This window comes from Miniopterus natalensis, chromosome X (assembly GCF_054644295.1).
Source record: "Miniopterus natalensis isolate mMinNat1 chromosome X, mMinNat1.hap1, whole genome shotgun sequence".
NCBI lineage: Eukaryota > Metazoa > Chordata > Mammalia > Chiroptera > Miniopteridae > Miniopterus > Miniopterus natalensis.
The window spans coordinates 67414210-67439226 of NC_142103.1; the positions used below are offsets into that span (position 1 = coordinate 67414210).

The 25017-nt window shown below is 49.8% G+C and overlaps 1 protein-coding gene across 1 annotated transcript; it reads right to left on the bottom strand.

The window, feature by feature from the left end:
- Window positions 1-6698: 6698 nt before the first annotated feature.
- Window positions 6699-9635, bottom strand: LOC148090533 (paraneoplastic antigen Ma6F-like). Its single transcript, XM_087813382.1, has 3 exons — window positions 9493-9635; window positions 8031-8035; window positions 6699-7780 (listed from the first exon to the last, which is right to left on the bottom strand). Exons 1-3 carry the CDS (start codon window positions 9633-9635, stop codon window positions 6699-6701), a joined length of 1230 nt encoding a protein of 409 aa, XP_087669508.1.
- Between the last annotated feature and the right edge of the window lie 15382 nt (window positions 9636-25017).

Here is a 25017-nt window from a genome sequence, read left to right on the forward strand (position 1 = left end):
TGAAAACCTGCCCATCATTCTTGACTCCCTCTCTCCCTCAACCACAAGCTCGCACCCCTTGCCAGTCTATCAGGAACTCTCATTATCTCAACCTCCCAGCACACCTTGAGTCCAGCCATCCACTCCTCTCTATTCTCCCTGCTGCCTACTCCAGCCCAGGCCCATCCTCACTCTATTGACAGCTGCACACAGGAGGGGTACAATAAATACTTCTCAAATAAATAACTGGGCAAGAGAGAGAAATCACCATGAGACAACTTGCAAGGACAGGAGGATATATGCACCTGGGAATGAGTCGTGTTCCAGAAAAGTCCAGAGATGATATTGAATCCACCCCAAATCCCAGAACCCAGAAACCTCCATTATCAACATTGCCCCAGACCTAGGTGCGAGAAGGTAGGATGGACAGATGCAGGAATAGGTAACTATTTCTCCAAAATGGGATCATCCTGTATACCCATGAAAAAAGCCAGACTCAAAAGGTCACATAGTGTATGAGTCCATTCATGCGAAATGTGCAGAATGGGCAAATGCAGAGACAGAAACAGGTCAGTGGTTGCTAGGAGCTGGGGAAGGGAGGAAGGGGAGGGCTCCACATGGGCACGGAGTCTTCTTTCGGATGTCCTGGGAGTAGGTAGTGATAATGGTTGTACAACTTGGTGAATACACCAAATACACTGAATTGCACTTTAAAAGGGTGTTTAATCTGGAGTATTACACTCATTTTATTTGATTATGACAAAGAAAAAGAAACTGGAAGAAAACTTAAAGAATTGTTTAATTTGTACAAGAAGTATTGGTTCCTAAAAGATCCCACAAAAGTTAACGAATGAAACTATGAAAAATGCTTTCAGCTCAGTGGTATTTATTTTTCTCTTCCAATTCTTTTCTGAGCTCTGCTACCTTCCTTTCATTTCTTTCTGTTTTTGAATAATCTCTTCTTTGAACCCTACCTCTCTTCTTTAAATTCTCTTTTGTTTTGAGACATTGTGTTTCCTGGGATTTCCTTGCATCTGTAGAGGGATTTGGGGGTTTTGTTTTTGTTTTTGGCTATTGTCTTGCTGTATTTTTTTGTAATTCCCCTAGCAATATGCTTTTCATATGCTGTTTGCCTCTGCTCTTTTCCCCATCATATTATTTTTATAATTGTTGCCAGTTTGTGGACACACTTGATTTTGTGAACGTGTCTGCTTTTTCTCCCACTTCCACGTTATCTGACTGGCCTCCACAGTGATATTCTGCCTCTCCTATGGCCTGTGTCCTTACTTCCATTAATTGAACCAGATATTGAACCAGAAAAATATTTTGTATTTTTCTCTGACTTTCCTCACTGTGAGCCCTGACTTTGGGGTGGTCTGATTTCTGCTTCAGTTCTGAGGAGGCATTGCTGGCCCGGCTGGCCCCATACCCCAGTGCAAACAGATCGGTATTTGACTGGAGAGCTTCCTAATTTGTGGTTTGGGGTTCTAGCTGTTTCCAATGCTGTTTTTCTCTTTGAAGCTGTGTTTGAAGCCAGGCCAGCCCATCATTTTTCTGTATAACTGGAGAGAAGAAGAACCCAAGGCCTGGAAGGAATTTCTTAAGTCAGTATCTTTTGCAGGCAGCTAAGATTTAGGCTAGAGCAGAGTACCGCAGCTCCATCTGCTCTCAGGCTAAGCCATTCACTGGGGAGCTTGGGACTAGAAAGGGGCCCCAGTTTGGGAAGCCAACCCAGACTAGGCCTAGGCTGGGAAAGCCTAACCCATCTGAGCTGAGAGCTGCTCTGTGGGGAGGAAGACAGGACTAGGCTGAAAGCAGAACCCACTCTCTGAGTGATACAGACAATGAATGCACCATGCGGATGACACCCTCACAGTCATTTGGGGGAACTGCTGCTTCTGGGCCTGCAGTCAGCAGAGCTGGTGCAAGGGATGCAGAGATGGCTGAGAAGTGGAGCAGCGGGGTAAGGACGAGCTGGGATGATGCAGGCCACAAATCTGGATGATGAAGTGGCCTGCAGGACGTGAGCATCCATGCCCACATAGGTGCACTCGAGCAGGCCCAGAACTTGGAGAAACAGACGAAAGTGATTTGGCGGCAGCAGCAGCAGGTGAGTTAAGACAACAGATCAACAACACTGTGCTACTCTGACCTTCTGAGCATTAAAAAAAAAAAAAAAAAAAAAGACACCTGCTTCATTTCTTTCTTCCAAATCTCGTGCAAATTTCTCCTGTGGTAAACCTTAGCCTGGGACCATAAAGGGCAGGGAATTCTGGGAGAAGTAGTTGCAGCTTAGCCCAGTGAATACAATACACTTGATATGTGCTGTCTCTCATCTGTGGATGCTTCCCTGCTTCCTCAGCCCTGCCCCACTGCCCCTCTATGTGCACCTAGGGACATCCACCTTATGCTTCAGAGGCACACATGTGCCCTCGGCTCCCCAAGCCCCCCAGAGCCCTGTGGGCACCTTTCCCCATGGGCACTGGTGGGCAGGGCTGGGCAAGAGAATCACTAAAGGGAAACTGCCGGGGCTGGCAGCTTGGAAAACAGAATCAGGAATTACCACCCCTGCAACAGAGTTGGCAATCAGCTGAACATGAGTTCCTGATGCAGGCCCCTTGTCAAAGTCTGCCAGGGTCCCAGGAGTCTGGAATACAAGGATGAAAAAAGGAAACTTACACAATAATGGTGGAAGTTGTCCATCACTTGAGCGGTCGTGTGCTGCCTCTCCAGCCCTAAACCTTCAGAAAGACTGGGCTCTGGGGCCTGCAAGGTGGCTGCTGGAGCACAGGTTCATGAAACTCTCTCTCAAAGCCACATGATCCCGAATCCCTGCTCACCCAAAAGTCACTGGCTCCCCAGGGACCTGGCAGCTGGGAGTGTCTTTGGAGCCCTGCTCTGGTGGACTTATCCCCCGAATTCCAGTGCAGCCATCAGAATGGAATGTGTTCGCAGAATAAGACTCAGGCCCCTACAGCAAGCCCTTGTCAGGGAAGTGTTGAAGGCCAAGTACCAAGTGTCTCCCAAGGTGCGGACACCAAGTCATACCCCACCTCCAGCAGCCAACAGGCCTCTCTTTCATTTTTTCAGGGGCCACTATACATCTTAGTGGGGTCCCAGAGGTCGTTTGGTAAATACTTTCTCCCCCTCTGCAGATGGGAGATCCGCTGGGATGAGAATGGGCATGGGGCTGGGCTGGGGAGCCAGAAGAGTCTGTACTAGGCTTCAGGGAGGGCCATCCACCAACCAAGCCACCACTTGCTATGCTAGCTGTGAACCTGGCCCCGCTGGCTGGAAAAGATGTGGCAAGTGGGGTGGAGGGGCTCCCCACTCCTCAGGACTCTGCCAGTTGCCCCAGGCTGCAGGCAGGGACAGGAAGAGACTAGACTAACATAGACTTGGACTGTGAGCTGGACAGAGGACACAAGAGGAAGACTGAGAAGAAAATGTGAAGGGCATTGTCAAGGCCTGTGGGGATGTCTGTGGGGAATGGAGACAGGGCGAAAAATTGGGGACAGGGGCTTCCCCAGCAACCAATCTGCCCAACCCCCTGAGTTGGCTGGCATTGGCTTATGTGCTCTTCCTCAATTCATGGGGAAGGGGAAGCCACTGGAAGTCTCAAGCTCTGGTCAGAGGAGATGCAGACTGAGAGAGAAATCACCTTGCCCAACTTTCTCTTTTCTCTCTCTCTCTCTCTCTCTCTCTCTCTCTCTCTCTCACACACACACACACACACACACACACACACACACACACACTTTAAAGCTTTGTCCTGAGCCTCCCACCCCAATCTCAGGACCTCTCCCTCCCCTCTCACAGGCTCCTCTCTACCCTTGACCAGGAGCTGGGTAGCTGGCAGGAGTCTGCAGGAAGGAACCAACTTTATCTGTGCCTGGGAGGCTTTCTCAGGCAGGGGATGTGCCCTGCTGCTTAGTCCAGAGTGGGGGCTCCCTTTTCTCCACCAGATTAGCTCCTTCTCAGGCACAGTTCCAAGAGAAAAGAAGCAAAGGCTAACCCATCCGGACCCTGTCTCCCCAGGGCCCCACACCTTAAGTTCCCAGGGCCTACTTTCCCTCAGACCTGCCCTGGAGACACTAGGCATGGCATTCCCAAATCCCAGGTACTCAGCAGAAGCTGCGGTACAGATATATACACCTGTGGGGGGTGGGTGCTCTTTTGACCAATGTCATTGGGAGGCTCTTGTACCACCCTGGTCTTTAGCCATCACATCTCACTGTGGCTGCTGGGAGCTCAAAGGGAAATTAACTGAAGAATGGCAGGTGGCTCACGGGTGTTTGGAAAGGGCTGAAGAGCCAGACTTGGAGGAACCAGGGTCTACATCATAGCAAAGTGCTGGGCTGGCTCCTTCCCATGACTGGGCACAGACACTGTGGTTTGCATCACCAATGTGAAACTCGGGTGCTGCCAGGAGAATCATAGCTATCACTGCTCCTCAGGCAACAAGTCTCACTGCCCCTGCTGCCACCCACCACCCAAGGGGATTCTATGTGGTCCTGCTTCTTCCCACCTCTGGGCCCAAATTCAGTTGACAGCAGGTGCATCTGATTAATGTATCCTGGTCATGAGTCCATGTCCTAGCTGCAAGAAAAGCTGGGAGAACACAGACCTGGCACTTTCTGCTCCTCTCATGGGAGGTGGGACTCAGCCTCATAAAGTGGCAACTTCTGCAGACAGAAGGAATGAGCAGTGTCCACAGGGCCCACCTAAATGGTCCAAAAGCTTCCAACTGCCTTTAACATGAATACTGACCTCCCACCCCTGAATGTTACCCCTTCAGAGAGCACCCCCTCCCTGGATCTCTCCATGTGCAGCTCACTAACTTAGTCTTGTCCTTGGAAGCAAGTCTTTTTACAGGTGGAGGTGCTATGGATATGTCAGCGCCCATTCTCCCAGAAACCCCAAAAGTGTTTAGTGATTTTGAGTTGCTCATTAAGTGCTGTCATTGGTCCGTGGTGATATTTTCACATTTTAGTATACGTCAAATTTAAATACAGTTGGGGTTTTTATAAAAGTCTTATCAGTCTAGTACTGATTTCTCACCAACAATGCTATGGGCCTTTGGGGAATGAGTTCTGTTACATGACCCCACTCCATACATCAGACACATTCAGCAGTCCGGAATCCCAGGCACTGGAGGCCAGTGGCTCCATGCCTCCAGTCAAGAAAATCAGGATCACCCTTACCCATTTTCAAAAGACCAAGGGGACAGGATCGTCCTAAGACAAGAACAAATGGAACCCCAAAACATCATAATTCACCTATTAAATGCAAAAAACCCTCATCATGTCCTAGTCTGCCAAAGTACCTACCCTACTCTGGAGAAGTCTCCCATAGGTGCTAAACAGGAATCCTTTTCTGGCCCCCAACCCCACTCCCAGCAGACACTTCCCTCAATTGATCACAGCAAAACTCAGCTGAAACATTCAATAACATTTACTGAAGAGAAACATTTACTGAAACCATTGAACAAAAGGAATGACAACAGAGAGGAACTTCTGTCATGAGAACCCGGAGGTCTTCCCCCTGCTTCTCCTGGGGCCTCTGATGAGGTGCCTCAGCTGCCCCCCACACCACAGCCCTACTGCCACAGTCCCTCTCCCTGAGGGCCCTTTGATTGGATTTTGCAGGACTATGGACAAGGGCAATGTCTACTCCCTGCTGGGGTCCCCTTCCCCTTTGGATGACATGCTGGGGCCTGGCTCTGCCCTATGGCCTGCACAGGACAGACACAGGACACTGGAAAACACAGCAGGGGACACTCCACCATGCTGAGGAAACTGAGTCACAAAGAACAATAAGGTGACACATCAAAGCACAGTGTCCTTGCAGCCTTCTGTCCTGGTTCACTTCTTCCCGAGGTCACTGGGTGAGCACCAAGTGCATATTCATCGGTCCTTCCCACCCTCTCCTGGGACTGGACACAGGGTCTCCGAGGTGGAGGGTGTTTGTGATGGGGAGGGAGAAAACTGCTCAGAGAAGAACGCACACATCTCAACAAGAACAAGCAGCAGTTGGCCTAAATCTATACCGAGAAAGCAGAGGTTGAGCTCACAACACGGGACAAGAGCTGGCAGAGCCTTGGATGGCAGTTGGGCTCACAGCACATGTTGGGGCTGAGAGGTGGCTGCCCCAGTAGGTAGGCCAGGACAGGCCCCAGATTCACACACACCTAGTGGTTCTGCACAGGAACCATGGCTAATGTGTGTGTGGGGGGGGGGCAGTGATTACTTGACACGAGGGTCAGTATGGGGTCTATAGAGAAACAGAGTGGGGGCTACCCAGGAGATGGAGGATGGGGGTCCCTGAGACTGGCACCCTTGAGATGGCCCCTAAAGTCTCCCAGTCCAAGGCAGGTGGTAGATATATTCAGGTGCCCCTCACGTGGGCTGGGACTGGCTGCTCAGGGGTGCTCCCAGGGTGGCTGCCTGAGTGAGTAGGGTTTGGGGCTGGATGTGGTGATACTATGAGGGGGCATCTCTCCTCCTCCCATTGGTGTCACACATGGTCATATTGGTCACTTGGAAGGGCTGATGGCGGTGGTCAGGGCCCCTTGGGAGTAGTGGGGGGGGGGTCCAAGAGCTTGGTTTGGGCTGGGCAAACCCTTCCCTGTGGGGTGAGGTGGCTGCCCTGGCTTGGCCTTCCCCTGCCTCCAGGGCTCTGTTGCCTGAGAGGACAGGAGGCCACTGGGTCTTCCAAGCCTATTTGCCCAAGGAAGGCTCAGAGGAACTCATCTCCCCAGCCCCATCCTCACTTCCTGACTCCTCCAGGATGGGCATGAGCCCCTCCTCTTGGGGCTCCTCAGCCCCCTCGTCTCCTTCCTGGGCCAGGACCTCTAGATCACTGCCAGGACCTCCTAGGCCCACCCCAAAAGCACTGTCCATGTGGGCAGGGGAGGGTCCTGCCTGATCTAGACCTGCAGGAGCCAGAGCATTTCCATCTCTCTGAGAAGCAAGGAAGGCTTTGGTGGTCTCCTCAGGGGCAGGACCTGCCCCGGTGGCATCACGGGTTTCAGGAGCAGGCTCATCAGGATTGGCAGTGGCAGGACGCACCTCAGTGGCCGCTGCATTGGCCTGAGCAACCTCGGCACTGTCTTGCTCAGAAAGGGCAGCCTGGGCAGCATCTTCATGGGCTGGAACGGCCTGGGCAGTATCTTCATGGGCTGGGACGGCCTGGGCAGCATCTTCATGGGCTGGGACAGCCTGGGCAGCAGCGAGGTCTCCAATGTCCACACAGACTCCTTCTTCCACTTGAAACTGCTGGCTCATAGTTGGAGTGGCCTCCCACGCCTCTGACTCCCTAATGAGCCGAAGCATCCCCAGGAAGCCAGGAGGTCTCCTCTCCAGCCGCATCCTCCTCAGCTTGTTCCAGAGAGTCTCGTTGGGGCGGGCCCGCATCAGCACCTGCCGAGCACGCATCTGGTCTGCCGTGGAGGGTTGGATGGCCCCCTTCTCCATGGCTGCCTGCAGCAGGCCTTCCAGGCGCATCACGTAGGCAAAGAGTGTCTCCTGGGGCCGCTGGGCACAAGTCATGAACTTCAGCCGCGCGGTAGTTCGGGTGTCCTTGTTCCCAAACACCTGAATCAGTGTGGCCAGGCAGTCCTGAGCAGCGATGTCGGGATTTTCATCCAGGAGGCCGCTCACAAGATCCAGTGCAGGGCCATGCAAGCTCTCCACCAGCCTCCTCCTCCTCTCCCTTTCCGATATGTGGCGCCACAGGTACAGCATGTCGTTGGCATGGTCCAGCCAGCTCTCAAAGGACTCCTCCTCATGGCCTGGCTCTTCTATCCCAGAAAAGGCTCTCAGTTCCTGGTAGGCCATATTTTCCAGCACAGGCTGCAAAGCCTGCCTCCATTGCTGATTCCAAGCTCCTGCCTGTCCTGGGGCTCCTGCCATACCCACAGCTTCCTCACCTGGAGATCCTGCCTCACCTGCGGCTCCTGCCATACTCACAGATCCTGCCATACCTGCAATTCCTGTGTCACCTGAAGCTCCCTCCTCATCTGAACCTCCTGCTTCATCCTCAGCTCCTACCTCGCCTGCAGCTTCTTCCTCACCTGCAGCTGCCTCACCTACAGCTCCCTCACCTACAGCTGCCTCACCTGCAGCTCCTTCACCTACAGCTGCCTCACCTACAGCTCCCTCACCTGCAGCTCCCTCACCTACAGCTCCCTCACCTACAGCTCCCTCACTTACAGCTCCCTCACTTACAGCTCCCTCACCTACAGCTCCCTCACCTACAGCTCCCTCACCTGCAACTCCCTCACCTGCAGCTCCTTCACCTGCAGCTCCCTCACCTGCAGCTCCTTCACCTACAGCTCCCTCACCTACAGGTGCCTCACCTACAGCTCCCTCACCTACAGGTGCCTCACCTACAGCTCCCTCACCTACAGGTGCCTCACCTACAGCTCCCTCACCTGCAGCTCCCTCACCTACAGCTCCCTCACCTACAGCTCCTTCACCTACAGCTGCTTCATCTACAGCTCCCTCACCTACAGATGCCTCACCTACAGCTCCCTCACCTACAGGTGCCTCACCTACAGCTCCCTCACCTGCAGCTCCCTCACCTACAGCTCCCTCACCTGCAGCTCCCTCACCTACAGCTCCTTCACCTACAGCTGCTTCATCTACAGCTCCCTCACCTACAGATGCCTCACCTACAGCTCCCTCACCTACAGGTGCCTCACCTACAGCTCCCTCACCTGCAGCTCCCTCACCTACAGCTCCCTCACCTGCAGCTCCCTCACCTACAGCTCCTTCACCTACAGCTGCTTCATCTACAGCTCCCTCACCTACAGATGCCTCACCTACAGCTCCCTCACCTACAGGTGCCTCACCTACAGCTCCCTCACCTGCAGCTCCCTCACCTACAGCTCCTTCACCTACAGCTCCCTCACCTGCAGCTCCCTCACCTACAGCTGCTCCCTCACCTACAGCTCCCTCACCTGCAGCTCCCTCACCTGCAGCTCCCTCACCTACAGCTCCCTCACCTACAGCTCCCTCACCTGCAGCTCCCTCACCTACAGCTCCCTCACCTACAGCTGCCTCACCTGCAGCCCCTTCACCTGCAGCTCTCTCACCTGCAGGTCCATCCTCGCCTTCAGCTCCTTCTTCGCCTGCAGTTTCTTCCTCACCTGCAGCTCCAATCTCACCTTTAACTCCCTCCTCACCTGGATCTACTGCCAGAACTTCAGCTTCTGCCTCATCAGAGGGTTTTGACTCACCTGCAGGTCCTGCCTCACCTGCAGCTTCCTCATCTGCAGCTCCTGCCTCACCTGCCCTGCCAGCCACTGCTCGCCTCTGGGGCTGTGCAGGAAAATCGGGTCTATCCTGTGACTCAGAATCAGGGACCTGGGGCAGGAAGACCACAGTCCAGGGTCCCCCCCTGCCTGGTATTTGTCGGGGGATGAAACTTCGGTTTAAATACTCAGTGAACTCAATCAAGGCAACCCTGGACTGGAGCTCCCTTCTAAAGATCTTGCCCAGCACTCGGTACCTGCCCAGGTGCCTCAGGGCAGCCTGCACAGCCTCCTGGAACTCCTGGTCCTCACAGTCATCTGGAATGCCCAGGATGAGCAGGGAGCGCTGTGCATTCACGGCCATCAAACCACACCAGTCCTGCAGTATCGCAAGAGCCATCGCCATCACTGAGGACTTGAAGGGTGAGGAGAAGTGATTGGACAGGGGTGTGCAGGCTGTGGCGGTGTGGTCCTTGTCCTGTGGGTGCAAAAGGGAGAGAATCATGTTCATACTACACAGCCCAACCCACTGCCCAATAAGAGCCCCATGCCCCTCCCAGCAGAGGCTTGGAGTGCCTCCCCTCCCTGTTTTGTTTGTTTGATTTTAGGTAACTTTTTTGAAAATAAATAAACTTACAAGATATAATGCTAGTTGCACTCTGGAAGTGGAAGTAAGTGGTGGGGCTGACTGACTGTAGCACACCTGAGAGGCTGTTCACAGAGCAAGCTGAAGATGAGTACCAGAGGACTTGGTTCTCAGCTAAAGGACAGTAGATACAAACAAGTGAAAGCATATACCGTGTTCATGGATTGGAATAATTAACATCATTAAAATTTTCATACTACCCAAAGCAATTTATAGATTCAATGCAATTCCTATTAAAATACCAACAGCATATTTCACAGATCTAGAACAAATATTCCAAAAATTTATATGGAACCAAAAAAGACTCTAAATACCCTCAGCAATCTTGAGAAAGAAGAACAAAGTTGGAGGGATCACAATACTGGCTATCAAACTGTACTACAAAGCCATTGTCATCAAAACAGCCTGGTACGGGCACAAGAACAGGCATATAGACAAATGAAACAGAATAGATACCCCAGAAATCAACCCAAGCCAATATGGTCAATTAATATTTGACAAAGGAGGCAAGAGCATACAATGGAGTAAAGACAGTCTCTTCAATAAATGGTGTTGGGTTCATATGCTAAGGTGTAATTTCAACCCACATGAACTATCCACTAAAGATTATTTCACGCTAATAGGCACTGGGAAGCATTGACCTTATCTTGTTTAATGAGGAGAGCCAAGGGAGAGAAATGGGGGAGTGTGAGTACTGATGTGCCAGTGTGAGTACTGATGTCTGATTTTTACCAGAGTGATCTATTTTTCTTCTACCTATTATTTCTGAGTAATCTGTTTTTTTAATTCCACAGATATGAAATAAAAAAAACATTTAGGAATCATTCAGTAAAAAAATAATAATAATAAATTTAAAAAAAAAAATGGTGTTGGGAAAATTGGACAGCTACATGCAAAAAATTAAACTAGACCACCAACTTACACCATAAACAAAAATAAACTCAAAATGGATAAAAGACTTAAATGTAAGTCACAAAACCATAAAAATCTTAGGAGAAAACAGGAGTAAAATCACAGACATCTCAAGTAGCAGTATTTTCACCAATACATCTCTTAGGGCAAGAGAAAGAAAGGAAAACATAAACAAATGGGACTACATCAAACTAAAAAGCTTCTGCACAGCAAAAGAAACCATCAACAAAATGAAAAGGGAACCCACTGTACGGCAGAACATATTTGCCAATGATATATCTGATAAGGGGTTAATTTCCAAAGTAGATAAAGAACACATACAATTCAACACCAGGAAGACAAACAATCCAATTAAAAAATGGGGAAAAGACCTGAATAGACACTTCTCCAAAGAGGACATACAGATGGCCAAGAGACACATGAAAAGATGCTCAAAGTCACTAATCATCAGGGAGATGCAAATTAAAACTACAAGGAGATATCATCTCACACTTGCCAGAGTGGCTGCCATCAGTAAAAGTGCTGGCGAGGGTGTGGAAAAAAGGGGAACCCTAGGACACTGCTGGTGGGAATGCAGACTGGTGCAGCCACTAGGGAAAACAGTATGGAGTTTCCTCAAAAAATTAATAATGGAATTGCCGTTTGACCCAGTGATCCCACTTCTGGGAATATATCCTAAGACTCTTGAAACACCTATCAGAAAGGATATATGCAGCCCTATGTTCATAGCAGTGCAATTTACAATAGCTAAGATCTGGAAACAGCCCAAGTGCCCATCAGTAGATGAGTGGATAAAAAAGCTGTGGGACATTTACACCATGGAATACTATACAGCTGTAAATAAGAAGAATCTCGTACCCTTTGGGACAGTATGGATGGACCTGGAGAATTTTATGCTAAGCGAAATAAGCCAGGCAGAGAAAGACAAGCATCCCATGATCTCACTTACGTGCGGAATCTAATGAACAAAATAAACTGACGAACAAAATAGGCCCAGAGACATGGATGCATGGAACAGACTGACAGACCTCAGAGGGGAGGGGCGTGGGGAGGACAGGCAGAGATTAACCAGAGAATTTACATGCATATATGCATAGCCCATGGACACAGACAATAGCGTGGTGAAGGCCTGGGGTGGGGCAGGGCTGGGTGGAGGGGGGACTAAGGGGGTAAGAAGGAGGACATCTATAATACTGTCAACAATTAAAAAAAGATGCTAGTCATACTTTATTTTTTTCTGGCATCAGTTTTAGGAAGTCACCTTTTTTCCAAGGAATTTGACAAGTTTTCACGTTGGGGCATGATGTTTTCGTAATACGCCCTCATTCTCTTTTTAATGTCTGTTTGATTTGTAGCGGTAACCCTCTTTCATTCCCGATATTACTGATTAGTGCTGTTTCTCCTTTTTTGCAATTAGTCTTGCTTAGGCTTTATAAGTTACATTGCTCTTTAAAACGAACCATGATATGGCTCTGTTAATTGTCTCTATAATTTGCTTTCTGTCACTGATTTCCTCTCTTAGCCCTATTATATTTTTTTGTATCTTCACCCAAGGATATGTTTATTCTTTTTTTTTTTTTTTTTTTTTTTTTTTTTAAGGAGGAAGAGACAGAGAAAGACATCGATTTGAGAGAGAAACATTGATCGGTTGCCTCCCCTACGCACCCTGACTGGGGATCAAACCCACAGCCTAGGTATGTACCCAGACCAGGAATCAAACCTGCAACCTTTTGGTGCAGGGATGATGCTCCAACCAACTGAGCCACCCGGCCAGGGCAGCCCTATTATTTTTTTCAATCAACTCATTTTACATTTATTTCACTCTTCTAGCTTCTTTAAATTGACCATTAAGTCATTGATTGTATGCCTTCTTCTTTTCTACTTTAAGAATTTAGAGCAATACACTTTCTTCTGGTTGTTTTTTCCGTTTCTTCCCACTAATTTTGGTGAGTTGTATCTTTTTCTTATTAAAATATTTGGCACAAAATATTTTCTTGTTTTTTCTTGTTGGTGTTTTTAGGAAATTTGTTACTATCTGTCTTTTAATTGGGTTGCTTAACCTTTTTAAATTTAATGCAGTATTGATTGGTTTTAATTTACCATCTTATTATTCGTTTTCTATTTGTTTCACATATTTTTGTCCCCCTTTCTGTTTCTGACTTCTGTTGCATTCATTGAGTATTTTAAAAATGTATATATCTTTATTGTTGAGGGCATTACAGATGTCCCCTTTTTTCCTCCATTGCTCCCCTCCACCCAGCTCCCGCCCCACCCCAGGCTTTCCCCACAGTATTGTCTGTGTCCATGGATTATGCATATATGCATATGTTCTTTGGCTGTTCTCTGCTTGGGGCACAAAATATTTTCTAAGTTCCTTTGTGATTTTCTTTGATCCATGGGTTTCCAAATATTTAGAGATATGTTAATAAAATAAGTTATTAAGTGAAAGTGCAATCCTTTTAAATGTATGGAGACTTTTTTATGGCTGGATGTATGGTGTGTCTGGGTGAATGTACAAGAAATCTATATTGTAAAGAATCTATATTTTCTGTGGAGGCCAAGGCCTTGCCCCTCTGGACACTGCAATCCCTATTCCACCCCCCACGGAGGTGACCGGTAGCCTTTCAGATTCCAACTGTAGCGCCTCATCCCTCTTCCCAAACCGCATCCTCTACACACACAGTCCATTTGCAGTATCCAGCAGCCTCCACCAGATCACAGCAACCCTAGCACATCCCCCTCTCACCATCCATCACCCGCTCCCCACCTGCCAGGCGGCTCCTCTCCCACCCTCAGGCAGTGGCTCTACCTTCCAGCCCATTCCTTCCCTGAACGCAGGGGGCGCCACCCTCACCCGCCCTGCAAAGGGCCCTCCCATGCTGTGCCCTGCCCCCCGCCTGTGGCACTCGCTTCAAGGAGGGCGCCCCCACATGCTCAGACGTTAGCCTTCTCCTCACACCAGGGATCCCTTCCCCCCCCCCATACTGGTCCCCTTCCCCTGTTCTCCACACCCACAGTCAGTCCTCCTCCCCAGTGGCCCCAGAAGTAAGGCGCCCTCTGTGTTCGTGACAACCGTGCCCACACTTGCTAGGCCACTAGCAGTCCCCTCCAGCCTCCCTACACCAGGGAGCCCTCCCCCCATCACCACCACCAGTGCTAAAGCCCGGAACCCAAGCGCAATGGAGCTGGTAGCCCGCCCATTTCAGCTCTCCGCAACCGGAGCAGGAGCAGCCCTCCTAGCCCGGAGGCCAGTGTTCTCCTTTTCTGCCGCCTCACACGCACAATAGAAGCTCCCCACACGAGAGGGTCCTCCCAATAGCCCCACCTTGGCCACCAGCCCTCCCTTCACCCCTGCAGTATGCGTTAGTCTTCCCCTCACATTGGGGCACCAAGAGCGTGCCTGCCCCACACCCACCCATCCGCGGGCAGCAGCCTTTTCCTCAATGGAGCTCCCAAAGCCGGCCCAGCAGCTCCGTAGGTGACCCTGCTCTCTGTCCTCCTCTAAGCACAATTGTCGTTCTCCCCTCCAGCACTGGGGAGCCCTCCCTTCCACGCCCTCCCAACAGCTTAGGCTGCTTAACCATTAACACCACTCGCTGCCTCCCCACACCAGAGCACTGCCACCTGCCCCCCTCTCAGCCAGCGGCAGTAACCCTGTGGACCCCCAACTGGGAATCCTGCCCTCAGCCCCTCTTAGTCAGCAGCCCTGCTTCGTGGCGGGCGCCTAGTTCCCGCTCCTGCACCCCGACATGTTAGCCCTCCTCTCCAACCACCTCACCCGGGAGCCGTCCCCCCAATTCCAGCTCCGGAGTCCCCGCCAAACCCCAGCCCATGGCCTTACTTTTTCGGCCTCTGTGGACAACTCTGGAGTCCCACTCCAAAAGGGCTGAAGAGCTCACCTCCGCTGCGCAGCCAGGAACCAAGGGGCTGCGTCTCCCAAGTTCTCCGTCTTAAGGCCTCGAGAGCTTCCCAGAAAGTTCTCGGCATCTGGGTACAGGACAAATGATTGGATCTGAAAAGCACGTGAGGAGGCAATATGTTACAGTAGCCTCCTGTAACATATTGACCACGGGTAGTGAGGGCTTGATGTACCAACTCTTGAAACTCTAAAAACAACCACCACACCCATTGGCCCTCCATGGACAAAATGGCCTACCAACAAGGTAGGGGAGTTAGTGGGGTAAGCTGGCAAATAGAGAGCCCGTTGTGGCAAATGGGGAAAATTTTCTTTATAATTTGTTTTCTATTGTGGTTGAAAATATCATAAGGATATATTTTTACTGACTTCTTGTCTAGTATCAATTGCTGAGGCAAGAGTGTTAAAATTTCCCACTATAACTGTGGAAAATGTCTGTTTCTCCCTTTATTTTATCAACTTTTGTTTTTATGTATTTTAAGCTTGTTATTATAAGGTACAAATACATTTATGAACTCTATGTGTTTCCGATTCATTAACACATATATCATTATTACCTTTCATCTCGGGTAATAGTCATCTTTAAATCTGTTATGTCTAGTATTAAGGTAGCCATTCCCACTTTCTTATGCTTACTTTTTGCATGGTATATTATTTTGGATCCTCTTACTATCAACTCATCTGAGTATTTTTATTTTATTTTATTTTTTTAAATATATCTTTATTGATTTCAGAGAGAGAAAAGGAGAGGGGGAGAGAGAGAGAGAGAAACATCAGTGATGAGAGAGTCATTGATCTAGCCAGAGCCCGCAACCGGGGCGTGTGCCCCGACCGGGAATCGAACCCCGATCGCCTGGATCCTAGGTCAATGCTCAGCCGCTGAGCCATGCCCGGCCAGGCTGAGTCTTTATTTTTAAATTACATCTCTTGTAGACAGCAAAATCCTTGCTCTTTTCTTCATGCTGACAATCTCTACCTTTTCATTGGAGTATATAACCCATTAACACTGAGTGTAATTTTTATATGGTTAAATTTACATCTATCTTTTTACTGCCTGTCTTAGTCCATACAGGCATCTATAACAAAATACTGTAAAACCTCGATGTAATGGACTAATTCGGGTGAAGGGGTTTCCGTTAAAGCCAAAAGTCCATTATATAATAAAGTAGGTTTTCTGAATGCATCTGTTAAAAATTGACAAAATAGTTTACCTGTTTTTACTTATGTAGACACATTTGTGTGATTAAAATTAAGTATGTATGAAAAATTTAATTTCACAGAAAAGTTTTCTATATGTATTATTATAATTTTAAATTTATACTGAATAGGTCTAGTAAATGCATGCATTCACCAGTCATCAAGAGTAAACAAATGCACACGGCTGGGGCATGGTTTAGTGCAGGTCAGAACATCTGCTGGCCCACATGCATTACATTTATACTATGAAATACTATGCAGCTGTAAAAAAGAAGGATCCCTTACCCTTTGAGACAGCACAAAGGGACCTGGAGAGTATTATGCTAATCAAAATACACCAGAGAAAGACAAATATCACATGATCTCAGTTATATGTGGAATCTAATGAGAAAAATAAACTGACAAACAAAATAGATCTAGAGACACTGAAGCATGCAACAGACTGATGTATTTCAGAGGGAAGCAGGGAGGGGAAGAGATCAATAGTTCGGGGGAAGGCCTGGGGAGGGCGTGGGAGAAGAGTGGAGGGGGTCAACGGGGAAAAAGGGGATGTCTGTAATACTTTCAACAATAAAGATAACTTTTTTTAAAAAGGGCATAAAATTAGAAAAATAAATAAATAAAACTGCTGCAGAAAGTCACACCACACCAAACAGAACCAATTACTGCTTGAGATGTGGTGTGATCACGTGTTAATAATTCCCCGAACATTGTTTACCAGTGATGGCTCTTGGATTTAAATATGTAGACTATAATTGTAGATATGTAATATTTATTTATGTCAGTGAAATTACTACAGTGTTTTTTCTCCTGGGATCCCAAATACACGTTAGACCTTTTTACATTGTCCCACAACTTACCGAGGTTCTGTTTTGTTGTGTGCTTTTTTTAATCTTTTTTCCTCTCAGTTTCTCAGGATGGATCATTTTTATTGATCTATCTTCCACTAAGTAGTATGAAGCCTCTAAATATTCACACCTATTAACAAACACCAATGTTAACAGAAGGATGGAGTAAGAGGAGCCAATAAAGGACTCAGCTCAGATCCTTCCCTCCTGAGCGAGGGGCTTGCTTGCTCTGGACCCCTTCTCCAGGCCCCTCCTTCACTGAGGTTCTGGGTACCTGCTGCACAGTGGCTGAATCTGGACTTGCTGCCCTCTGGGTGCCATCCCTGCTTGCAGCTGTGAGGCCGCTTCTCTCAGAGGTCTTGAGCCTCCTGCTACAATAAAGGGAGGTGGATGAAGAAGAGATGGCCATGTGTGGATAGCAGCTGACTGGTGTGTCCATGGACTTTTGTTATATTACTCTGTCTAGGGTGGCTGGGCATGTGTTTGAAATTCTTTATAATAAAATATTGGAAATGTCTGTCCCAATACAGTTGTGGGTTTATCAATATTTCTTCATAGGTCTCTCACTTTCGCTATAAGCATTCTGATGCTCTCCAGACTAACTGTAGTAATGCTACCACCAGCCATATGGTAACCCTAGAGCAATTTAAGACAACTGTGCACTGTCTCCCCATCTCTATTTTTATAGCCCTATTACAACTACATATTCAGAGCACAGTCATTCCACGCTACGGTGGATGTGGGCTACAGTCCCAGAATCCCCTCCTGGCATGAGGCTCTCACTCTTCTCCTTCGGTGAACCTTGGATGCCAATATTCTCTAGGAATTGCTCAAGGACAAAGGAGCTGCCTTATCCAAGGTCACCCCAGCACACATCCAATTACTACTAGCTGATGTGGGGTGCAAAGGTCTAGCCCCTTTGCAGAAATTGGCTTGGGAGGGATCTAAGCTCAGCCCATTCCCTCTTATATGAGTTTTCTGGGGCTTCTGCAATAAATTACCAAAAACCAGGTAGCTTGAAACAATAGGAATTTATTCTCTCAGGGCTCTGGAAGTCAGAAACCCAAAATTAACATGTCAGCAGGGCTATGCTACCTCCAAAGGCTCTAGAAGAGGATCTTTCCTTGCCTCTTATAGTTTCCTGGGACTCCAGGCATCCCAAGGCTTGTGGCCACATCACTCCCATCTCTGCCTCCACCTTCACATGGCTTTCTGACCTATGTCTATGTCTCTCTTTTGTCTCTTTTAAAGACACTTGTCATTGTATTTAGGGCCCACCTGGATAAATCCTAGCATGACCTCATCTTGAGAATCTTAACTTCACATCTGCAGATACCCTTTTTCTGAAAAAGGTCACAATCACAGGTTCTGGGAGTTAGGATCTGCACATATCTTTTGAGGGGCCACCATCTGCCCCGCTATACCTCAAGAGCCCAGGCTCAGACCTGCCCAGCCAGCTCCCCAGGCAGAGAGAACAAGATTGGGCAGCAAGGCCCACAGCCAAGAGCCATGGGGGATCTCCTGCCTCTGCTCCAGGGAAATGCCCCTGTGAGTCCTGCTCCCCACAGCTAGAAGCATGGTAATTGTGTGTCTCGGGTCTCCCTCTAAGCCAGGGGTGGGAGTGCTGAGGGCTTCTCCCTGAGGCCCAGGTTCTCCTGATTTTGTAATGAGAGGTATCACTCAGAGGCAGAGAGGTGCCCAGTTGCTCCTGCTCAATTCCCAGTGGCCTGGGACTGGGGGAGGGGTGGAACTTGCAGGGTGCCTGGTTTTCCTTGTTGCTTTTCTTTGACAGCCTTTTTCATATTCCCAACTTTTTGAGGAACTCATTATTACCAACAGAGCATGTATCCCCTGTCAGCCCTGGATTTCAATCCTGGTTCTGCCACATGGACGGTCACCTGTGGGAAAACAGTGACCCAAATGCCTACCTGAGGGAAAGAAGAATGAACCCAGCAGCTCTTCACTTCCTGCTCTTATCCTCTTTCCCCTCCACCTACCTGCACACTGCCCTCCCCCAAATCCCCTCTCACTGTCCCCTACTTTCTTATCTCGGCCTTCCTGGCTCAAGTGGCCTGGTCCCTTTGCTGCTCAGTGCCCTGCAGGGGTTCCGTAGATCACAGGTGGAGGGACGGATAACTGGATGGACGGAAAGCCCAATGTTGCCCCTCCCTGGCCCCTTGGGGGACTGCAGTGGGCTGATCACAGAGACCAGAGCCCCAGAAGCATCTGGACCCGGAGCAGAAGTGCTCAGGGGTCCGCGAGGAGCCAAGACAGTACCCGGGCGGGGCGTGCCTGGGCGGGCACTGGCCGGGCCGCCCTCCCGCCGCGCCGCGCATGCTCGGTGCCCCCCCTTCCCACGCTGCCACCGCCCCCGCCCAGCCTGCTCCCAGCCCGAACGTTGGTGCTGGACGGACAGACCGACGGACGACGGCAGTGCAGAACGCACCTCCAGAGCAGAGACCGGGGACGAGGCCGAGAACCTTCCGGGAGCCCCGCAGCCTCCTGGGGACTGCCCTGGAGGGCTTCTCGGAGGCGGTGGCCTTGGCCTCGGGCCTGCTGGGAAGCCAGGTAGGGGCGGGACCCCGTCTCCCCAGGTGACTGGGAGCCACGGCAGTTGCCACGGTCGGGACGCCTTGGGAGGCGGAGAGCTCCTGGGCGCCAGGGAAAGGCAGCCCGGGTTTCCCAGTGTCTGTCCACAGACTGCGGTTCGCCACCGACTCGGGCCGGCAAGAGCTCATCCCGTCGCCCAGCCTCCTGGTACGTTTGGACTGTACGCCTCTTAATGTGGGAGCGCCGGGCAGGCTGGCACGGTGACCGTGGTCGCAGCACTCCTGCTCTGGGGGCACCCTGTGAACATTCCGCAGGCACAGGGGTTGTGCCCTTCCGTTGTGTGGGGTCTTGGCGGTGACGCGCAATGCAGAGGAAGGCTTAAGAGGAAGCTGAGGGCAGGATGGAAGGCCCACCAGGGCAAGAGAGGGACTGCACTGAGCTTCACAGGGACTGTGGGGGAATTGTGCAGGGCTGCCCTGCAGGTCCAGTTCTCACAAATACCCGAGGAGCTCCCACTGCGGGCCAGGTTGCTGCAAACATTCAGAATATATCAGGGAACGAATTTGCTTAAGTCCCTGCTCAGTGGGTCCAGCTCTAGTGGCAGGGCACAGACAATAAGCGGTAAACATTTTAAATTAAGATTATAAAGTATGTTAAACGGTGGGAAGTGCCACAGGAAAAATAGAGCAGGGAAGGGAGGTGAGGTGTGGGATTGCATGTTTAAGTAGTGTGGTTAGAAGGTGACATTTCTGAAAAACTTGAAAGAGGTGAGCGAGCCTACCAGGCAGAGGAACAGCCAGTGCAAAGGTCCTGAGACAGGAGTGGCCTGGTGTCTAGGAGGAAGAGTTCAGAGGCCAGTGTGGCTGGAGCAGAGGGTGTGGGACGAAGGGAGGGAAAGGTTAGGAAGGGCTCCTGTGAGTTTATTCTGAGTGAGACAGGCACTTCAGGGAGGACTCTAAGCGGGGAAGGACCAAACCCCTCTAGGAGATGGCTCTCTTTATGTCTGGGTCAGCCTCTGCCCCTGCCCCCAGGATAGGGCCTGGAGACACCAGTTGCAGGGTTGTTCCTCAGAGGGTTTTGCTGGGCCAGGCCGCATGGAGGTCCGTGGGCTGACTTGTGGAAGTTCTCAGGCCAAACCTGGGCTCTGGACTGAGGCTGGCTTCCCCAGGCCCTGGGTCTTCCAGCCTTTCCACCAGGTGAGTGGCAGGTGATGTGCACTTCAGGGAAGGCTGCTGGGGGCAAGAGAAGTCAGTTGGGGTCTTGAATCACTAGACTCCAGAGGAAGTTCCATCGGAACGGAAGAAGACTGGGTGCAGTGGTCTTAGGTGTCCTTCCTTGTGGATGAAAAAGCCCCAGTTCCTGATCCAGCCTGAGTGGGACTGCTGACTGACTGCCTTTCCAGTTGTTTGTTTGTTTTGTTTTCTTTTTCTGGGGAAATAGCCCCATCTCGTGGTCTTACGAAGGCATCAGCACCAAAGCCCACTGGCTGCCCCTCCTGCTTTGGGGCTGCTTCACTTCAGTTGGCAGCACTGCTGTACCCCCTGCACTCCTCTCCTCCCCCAGGGGGTGGGGTGGGTGGCTCCTTACTCTCAGCTTTCGCTCCACCAGGATCAGTGAGGGGGTGGGAGCCTGCCCCGTTCCTGGCGGTGAACCAGCCCAGGAGGTGGCTGGCAGGGCCTTACTGGCTTCTAGCCTAGGGCACTGCTGTCTGACAGACCCTCACCTCCATGCCCAGTGCTGGGTTTAGGGAAAGCTGAGCTTCGGGGTGGTCTGGGATCATCTTTCAATTTCTCCTCTGTTCTGGTGGCCCAAGGTCAAATGGTCTTAGAAGAAGCTGCTCTCCAGTTCCACAGGCTCCTTCTAGATAGTTCCTTATGTAAGTGCTAGCCAGCGCCACCCCATTCCCACCTGGTGGGTTACTTGGAGTTATAGTCTGTGAGAACAGGGCTTGTCGTGTCTTCTTTCCAGGATTTGAAAGTATGCTGACTTTGGGGGTCTAAGTCTCAAGCATAAACACCGTTGTGTGCAACTACTCATCATAGCTAGCACCCCCATTGCACCTTGTGGCATTGAACTTAAGTGTTGGCCTCCATCTACAGGCGAGCCTGTCCATGCTATTTCTCTCAGGCGGTCACAGCACAGCAGCTACTTCTCCACTGGGGGATTGGACTCCAGTATGTCTTGGAGTGGGGGGATTGGAGATAACCCCTCTTCCTTTAGACTTCTTTGTGTTTTCCAGGATGGATCATGACCTGGCAGTAGAGCTGTGGGAGAGAGAAAAGAGGCTTGTGCTCTTTTTCAAAACAATGTGATGCTGGTCTGAAAACCCTGCCTGTTATTACTAGTCTCTATCTGGCGCATTTAGCTTGTTAGGTCCCCCAGTGACTGACAGTATATCCCAATGAAACGTGACATGTGGATATCAGAATGATTACTTGCCAGCTATACCTCTTGCCCCTCTTTTTTTATTGAGATGAGATTCACATCAAATAAAATTAACCATTTTAAAGCAAACATTCACAATGTACTTAATATGCAACCATTGCCACTATCTAGTTCCAGACCATTTTCATCATCCATGAGGGAAACCCCATACCCATGAAGCAGTCTCTCACACACACACACACACACACACACACACCCCACTCCCCCCACCCCTGGCCCTGTCCATGGTGCCCACCCATCTGCTCTGTGACTCTGTATTTTCCTATTCTGGACATGACATGTGTGTTCTTGTTTTTTATTTATTTTTTTTAGAGAGAGAGAAACATTGATGTGAGAGAGAAACATCGATTGGCTGGCTGCCTCCCGCAAACACCCAACTGGGGATGGAGCCGGAAACCTGGGCATGTGCCCTGACTGGGAATCAAACCGTCAACACTGTGGTGCACTTGACAATGCTCAACCAACTGAGCCACACTGGCCAGGGCCATGTCATATGTTTTATAAAATAAGGGTTTCTTTATGGCAGGTCACAGGACAGTGATACTCAGAGAGATGAAAGGCAGAACTCTTTCTTACTTACAGCTCCAAAGGAGAGTAGGCTGCCACACGGGGGTACACCTGGGTAGCGTACTAGTTTCCGTGGGGTCCCTCTGGGCATGGGGCAGTCCCTAGTTGTCTGGTACTGGCCCCTGAGTGTAGGAGCCCAATAAGGGGGCTGTAGGTGTGTTTAGCGACCCCAAAGAGAGGGCCCCTGATGAGGGAGGTAGTTGGGATGGGAACTTAACAAACTGCTTAAGAAAGGCAGAGAAAATAAGGATTTTAGTCGTAACTTCCAAACTGGATCAAGATAGCTCTTGTGAAATTTTATATTACATCATATAAATGGAATCATACCATCTGTGGCCTTTGGTGTGTGTCTGGTTTTATTCATTGAGCATAATGTCTCCAAGATTTATCCATGTTGTATGTATCAGTATTTCATTCCTCTTTATGGCCAAATAATATTCCATTGTGTGTATGGACCACATTTTGTTTTTCCATTCATCAGTCGATGGACACTGGGTTGTTTCCACCTGTTCATGTTGGTGAATCATGCTGCTAGAGACTTCATGTACAGGTTTTCATTTAATGTGTTTTCAGTTCTTTTGAGCATATATCCAGGAGTGGAATTGCTGGGTCATATGATAACTATGTTTACTTACTTTCCCTTTTAATTTCTAACACTGCCAAGCAAACCGACAGAGGGACTAGTTTAACGAAGCCCAGGCACCCACCTCCCAGGGTTGGCAGTGGTCTCTAGCTTGCCTTATTTGCTTGTTTTTCCTTTCCCTTCCTTCCCCCTTCCTTCCCCCTCCCCTTCCCTTCCCCTACCCCTTCCCCTCCCCTTCCCCTCCCCTTCCCCTTCCCTCTCCTTCCCTTCCTTTTCCCCTTCCCCTCTCTTCCCCTTCCCCTTCCCTCTTCCTCTTCCCTTCCCCTCCCCTCCCCTTCCCTTCATTTTGGCTGAGCATTTAAAAGTAAGTTTACAGGGCATTTTCTCCCCCAAATGCTTCAATGTACATCTCTTGACAAGGACATTTTCTTCCATGGCCCAGTGCCATAATCCATCCAGCAGTGGTCTCCACTGTCCTCAGTCACTCCACAGTCAGCCCTCCATGCCTCCAGTGCCTTTAACTCCTCTTTTGTTCATGCCAACATCTGATCAAGGATGCCATTGTTGGCTGTTGGCCCCTTCAATCTCTTTTCATCAAGAACAGTCATCCTCCCTGCCCCCCTCTTTTTCCCATGACACTACTTTGCAGTGGAGACCGGGGAACAGCCCATCTTCTGGATTGTGCTGGTTGCTTCCTTGTGGTGTCTTGAACTGTCTCCCTCTGTCCCTGAAATGCTCTGTAAACTGCAACTTGAGCCTCAAGGCTGCATTAGAATTGGGTCAAGCTTTGGCAAGAGCCCTCTTGAGCCACCTGAGCACTCCCCACAAGCGTCCCTGAAGGGACATCCCACCTCTGTCCCACCACTGTTAAATTAGCTTTCTCTCTTGTGACCAGCAATAGCCCAGGAAGACATTTTGACATCACGTGGATGCCTATTCTTCCTTCATCTTTCACCTAATGTTTTTTAGCATCCACTTGACCTTAAGGGATTCCTTCTCTCTGATTAATATAAACTTCTTCATGAGACACATGAGTTTATTTATTCTGAGCCAATGTTGATTGACAACTTATCACAGGTGATAAGGGACTTTGGGGCAATTTAAATGCTCTAGGGACCCTGTCCTTTTGCCCTCTCTCCTGTTGCACAAGCTAGCTGTGCTCGCCCACAGCAGCATAAGAAACACTACAGGTGTGGCCCCACCCATCCAGGGCCCCACCCACCTACCATCCACAACCTTGTTCCTCTGCTGTGCTGCCCAGGAATTCCACCTTTTTAGTCTCCAGTTGGGTGAAAGTAACATCCCTAGAGCAAACTTTATTTTTCCCCACTGTCTTCTGGCACTGAGAACTGATGTGGAGAAATCTGATTCTGTCTACTTTGTCAGTGACATGCTCTCCCTGCCCTTAGTGTGAGCCCCAGCTCCCTCCTGTCCCCAAGGGGCCTGCATGGCCTCACCTTCTGCAACACACTGCTACCCAGTTTTCAGCACCAGGAATGCTGCACTCAGGCCTATCTGAGGGCTGGATATGGGCTGTGCCCTTGGCTTGCTACTCTCTTTATTCACTCCCAACCTTCAGCTCTTGGCCTGAATGTTACCTCTTCAGACAACATCCCCTCCCCCAGCTATCATGGGTCCCTTTACCAGCTTGGTCTTTCTCTTTCCCTTGAAAGGAAGTCCATTTGCAGTTAGAGGTGGTATGTTTGGAGTTTTTCTGTAAGAACCCTGACCTGAGGGGAAAGGGGGTTCATGGTGGAAATTCCAGAGAAGGCTGGAAAGTTGGGGTCAGGAGTATTGCCCACATAAGAAGGCCAAGAGAAGAAGGAAATGACAAAAAGAAAGGAAAAAATAAACACTTTCTTAAGCCTACTTAGGTGCAGCTAGCATGAGGAGAGAGTAAAGCCATGTCTGGTGGTCCACTACACAAGTGAGGAGAAGAGACAGCTCAGTTTGGGGAAGTGTTATGGATTGAATTGTGTCCCCCCAAAAGATATGCTGAAGTCCTGTCCCGAGTGGCTGTGAATGGGACCTGATTTGGATGGGGCTGTACTGGAGTAGAGTGGACCTCATCTCACACACAGCTCTTTCCACTTCCTTTAGCTTCTCTGTGCCCCTGCC

Excerpts from the sequence above, each read along its gene's own strand:
- LOC148090533 (XM_087813382.1), bottom strand. The coding sequence starts at position 9,635 with ATGGCTCTTGCGATACTGCAGGACTGGTGTGGTTTGATGGCCGTGAAT.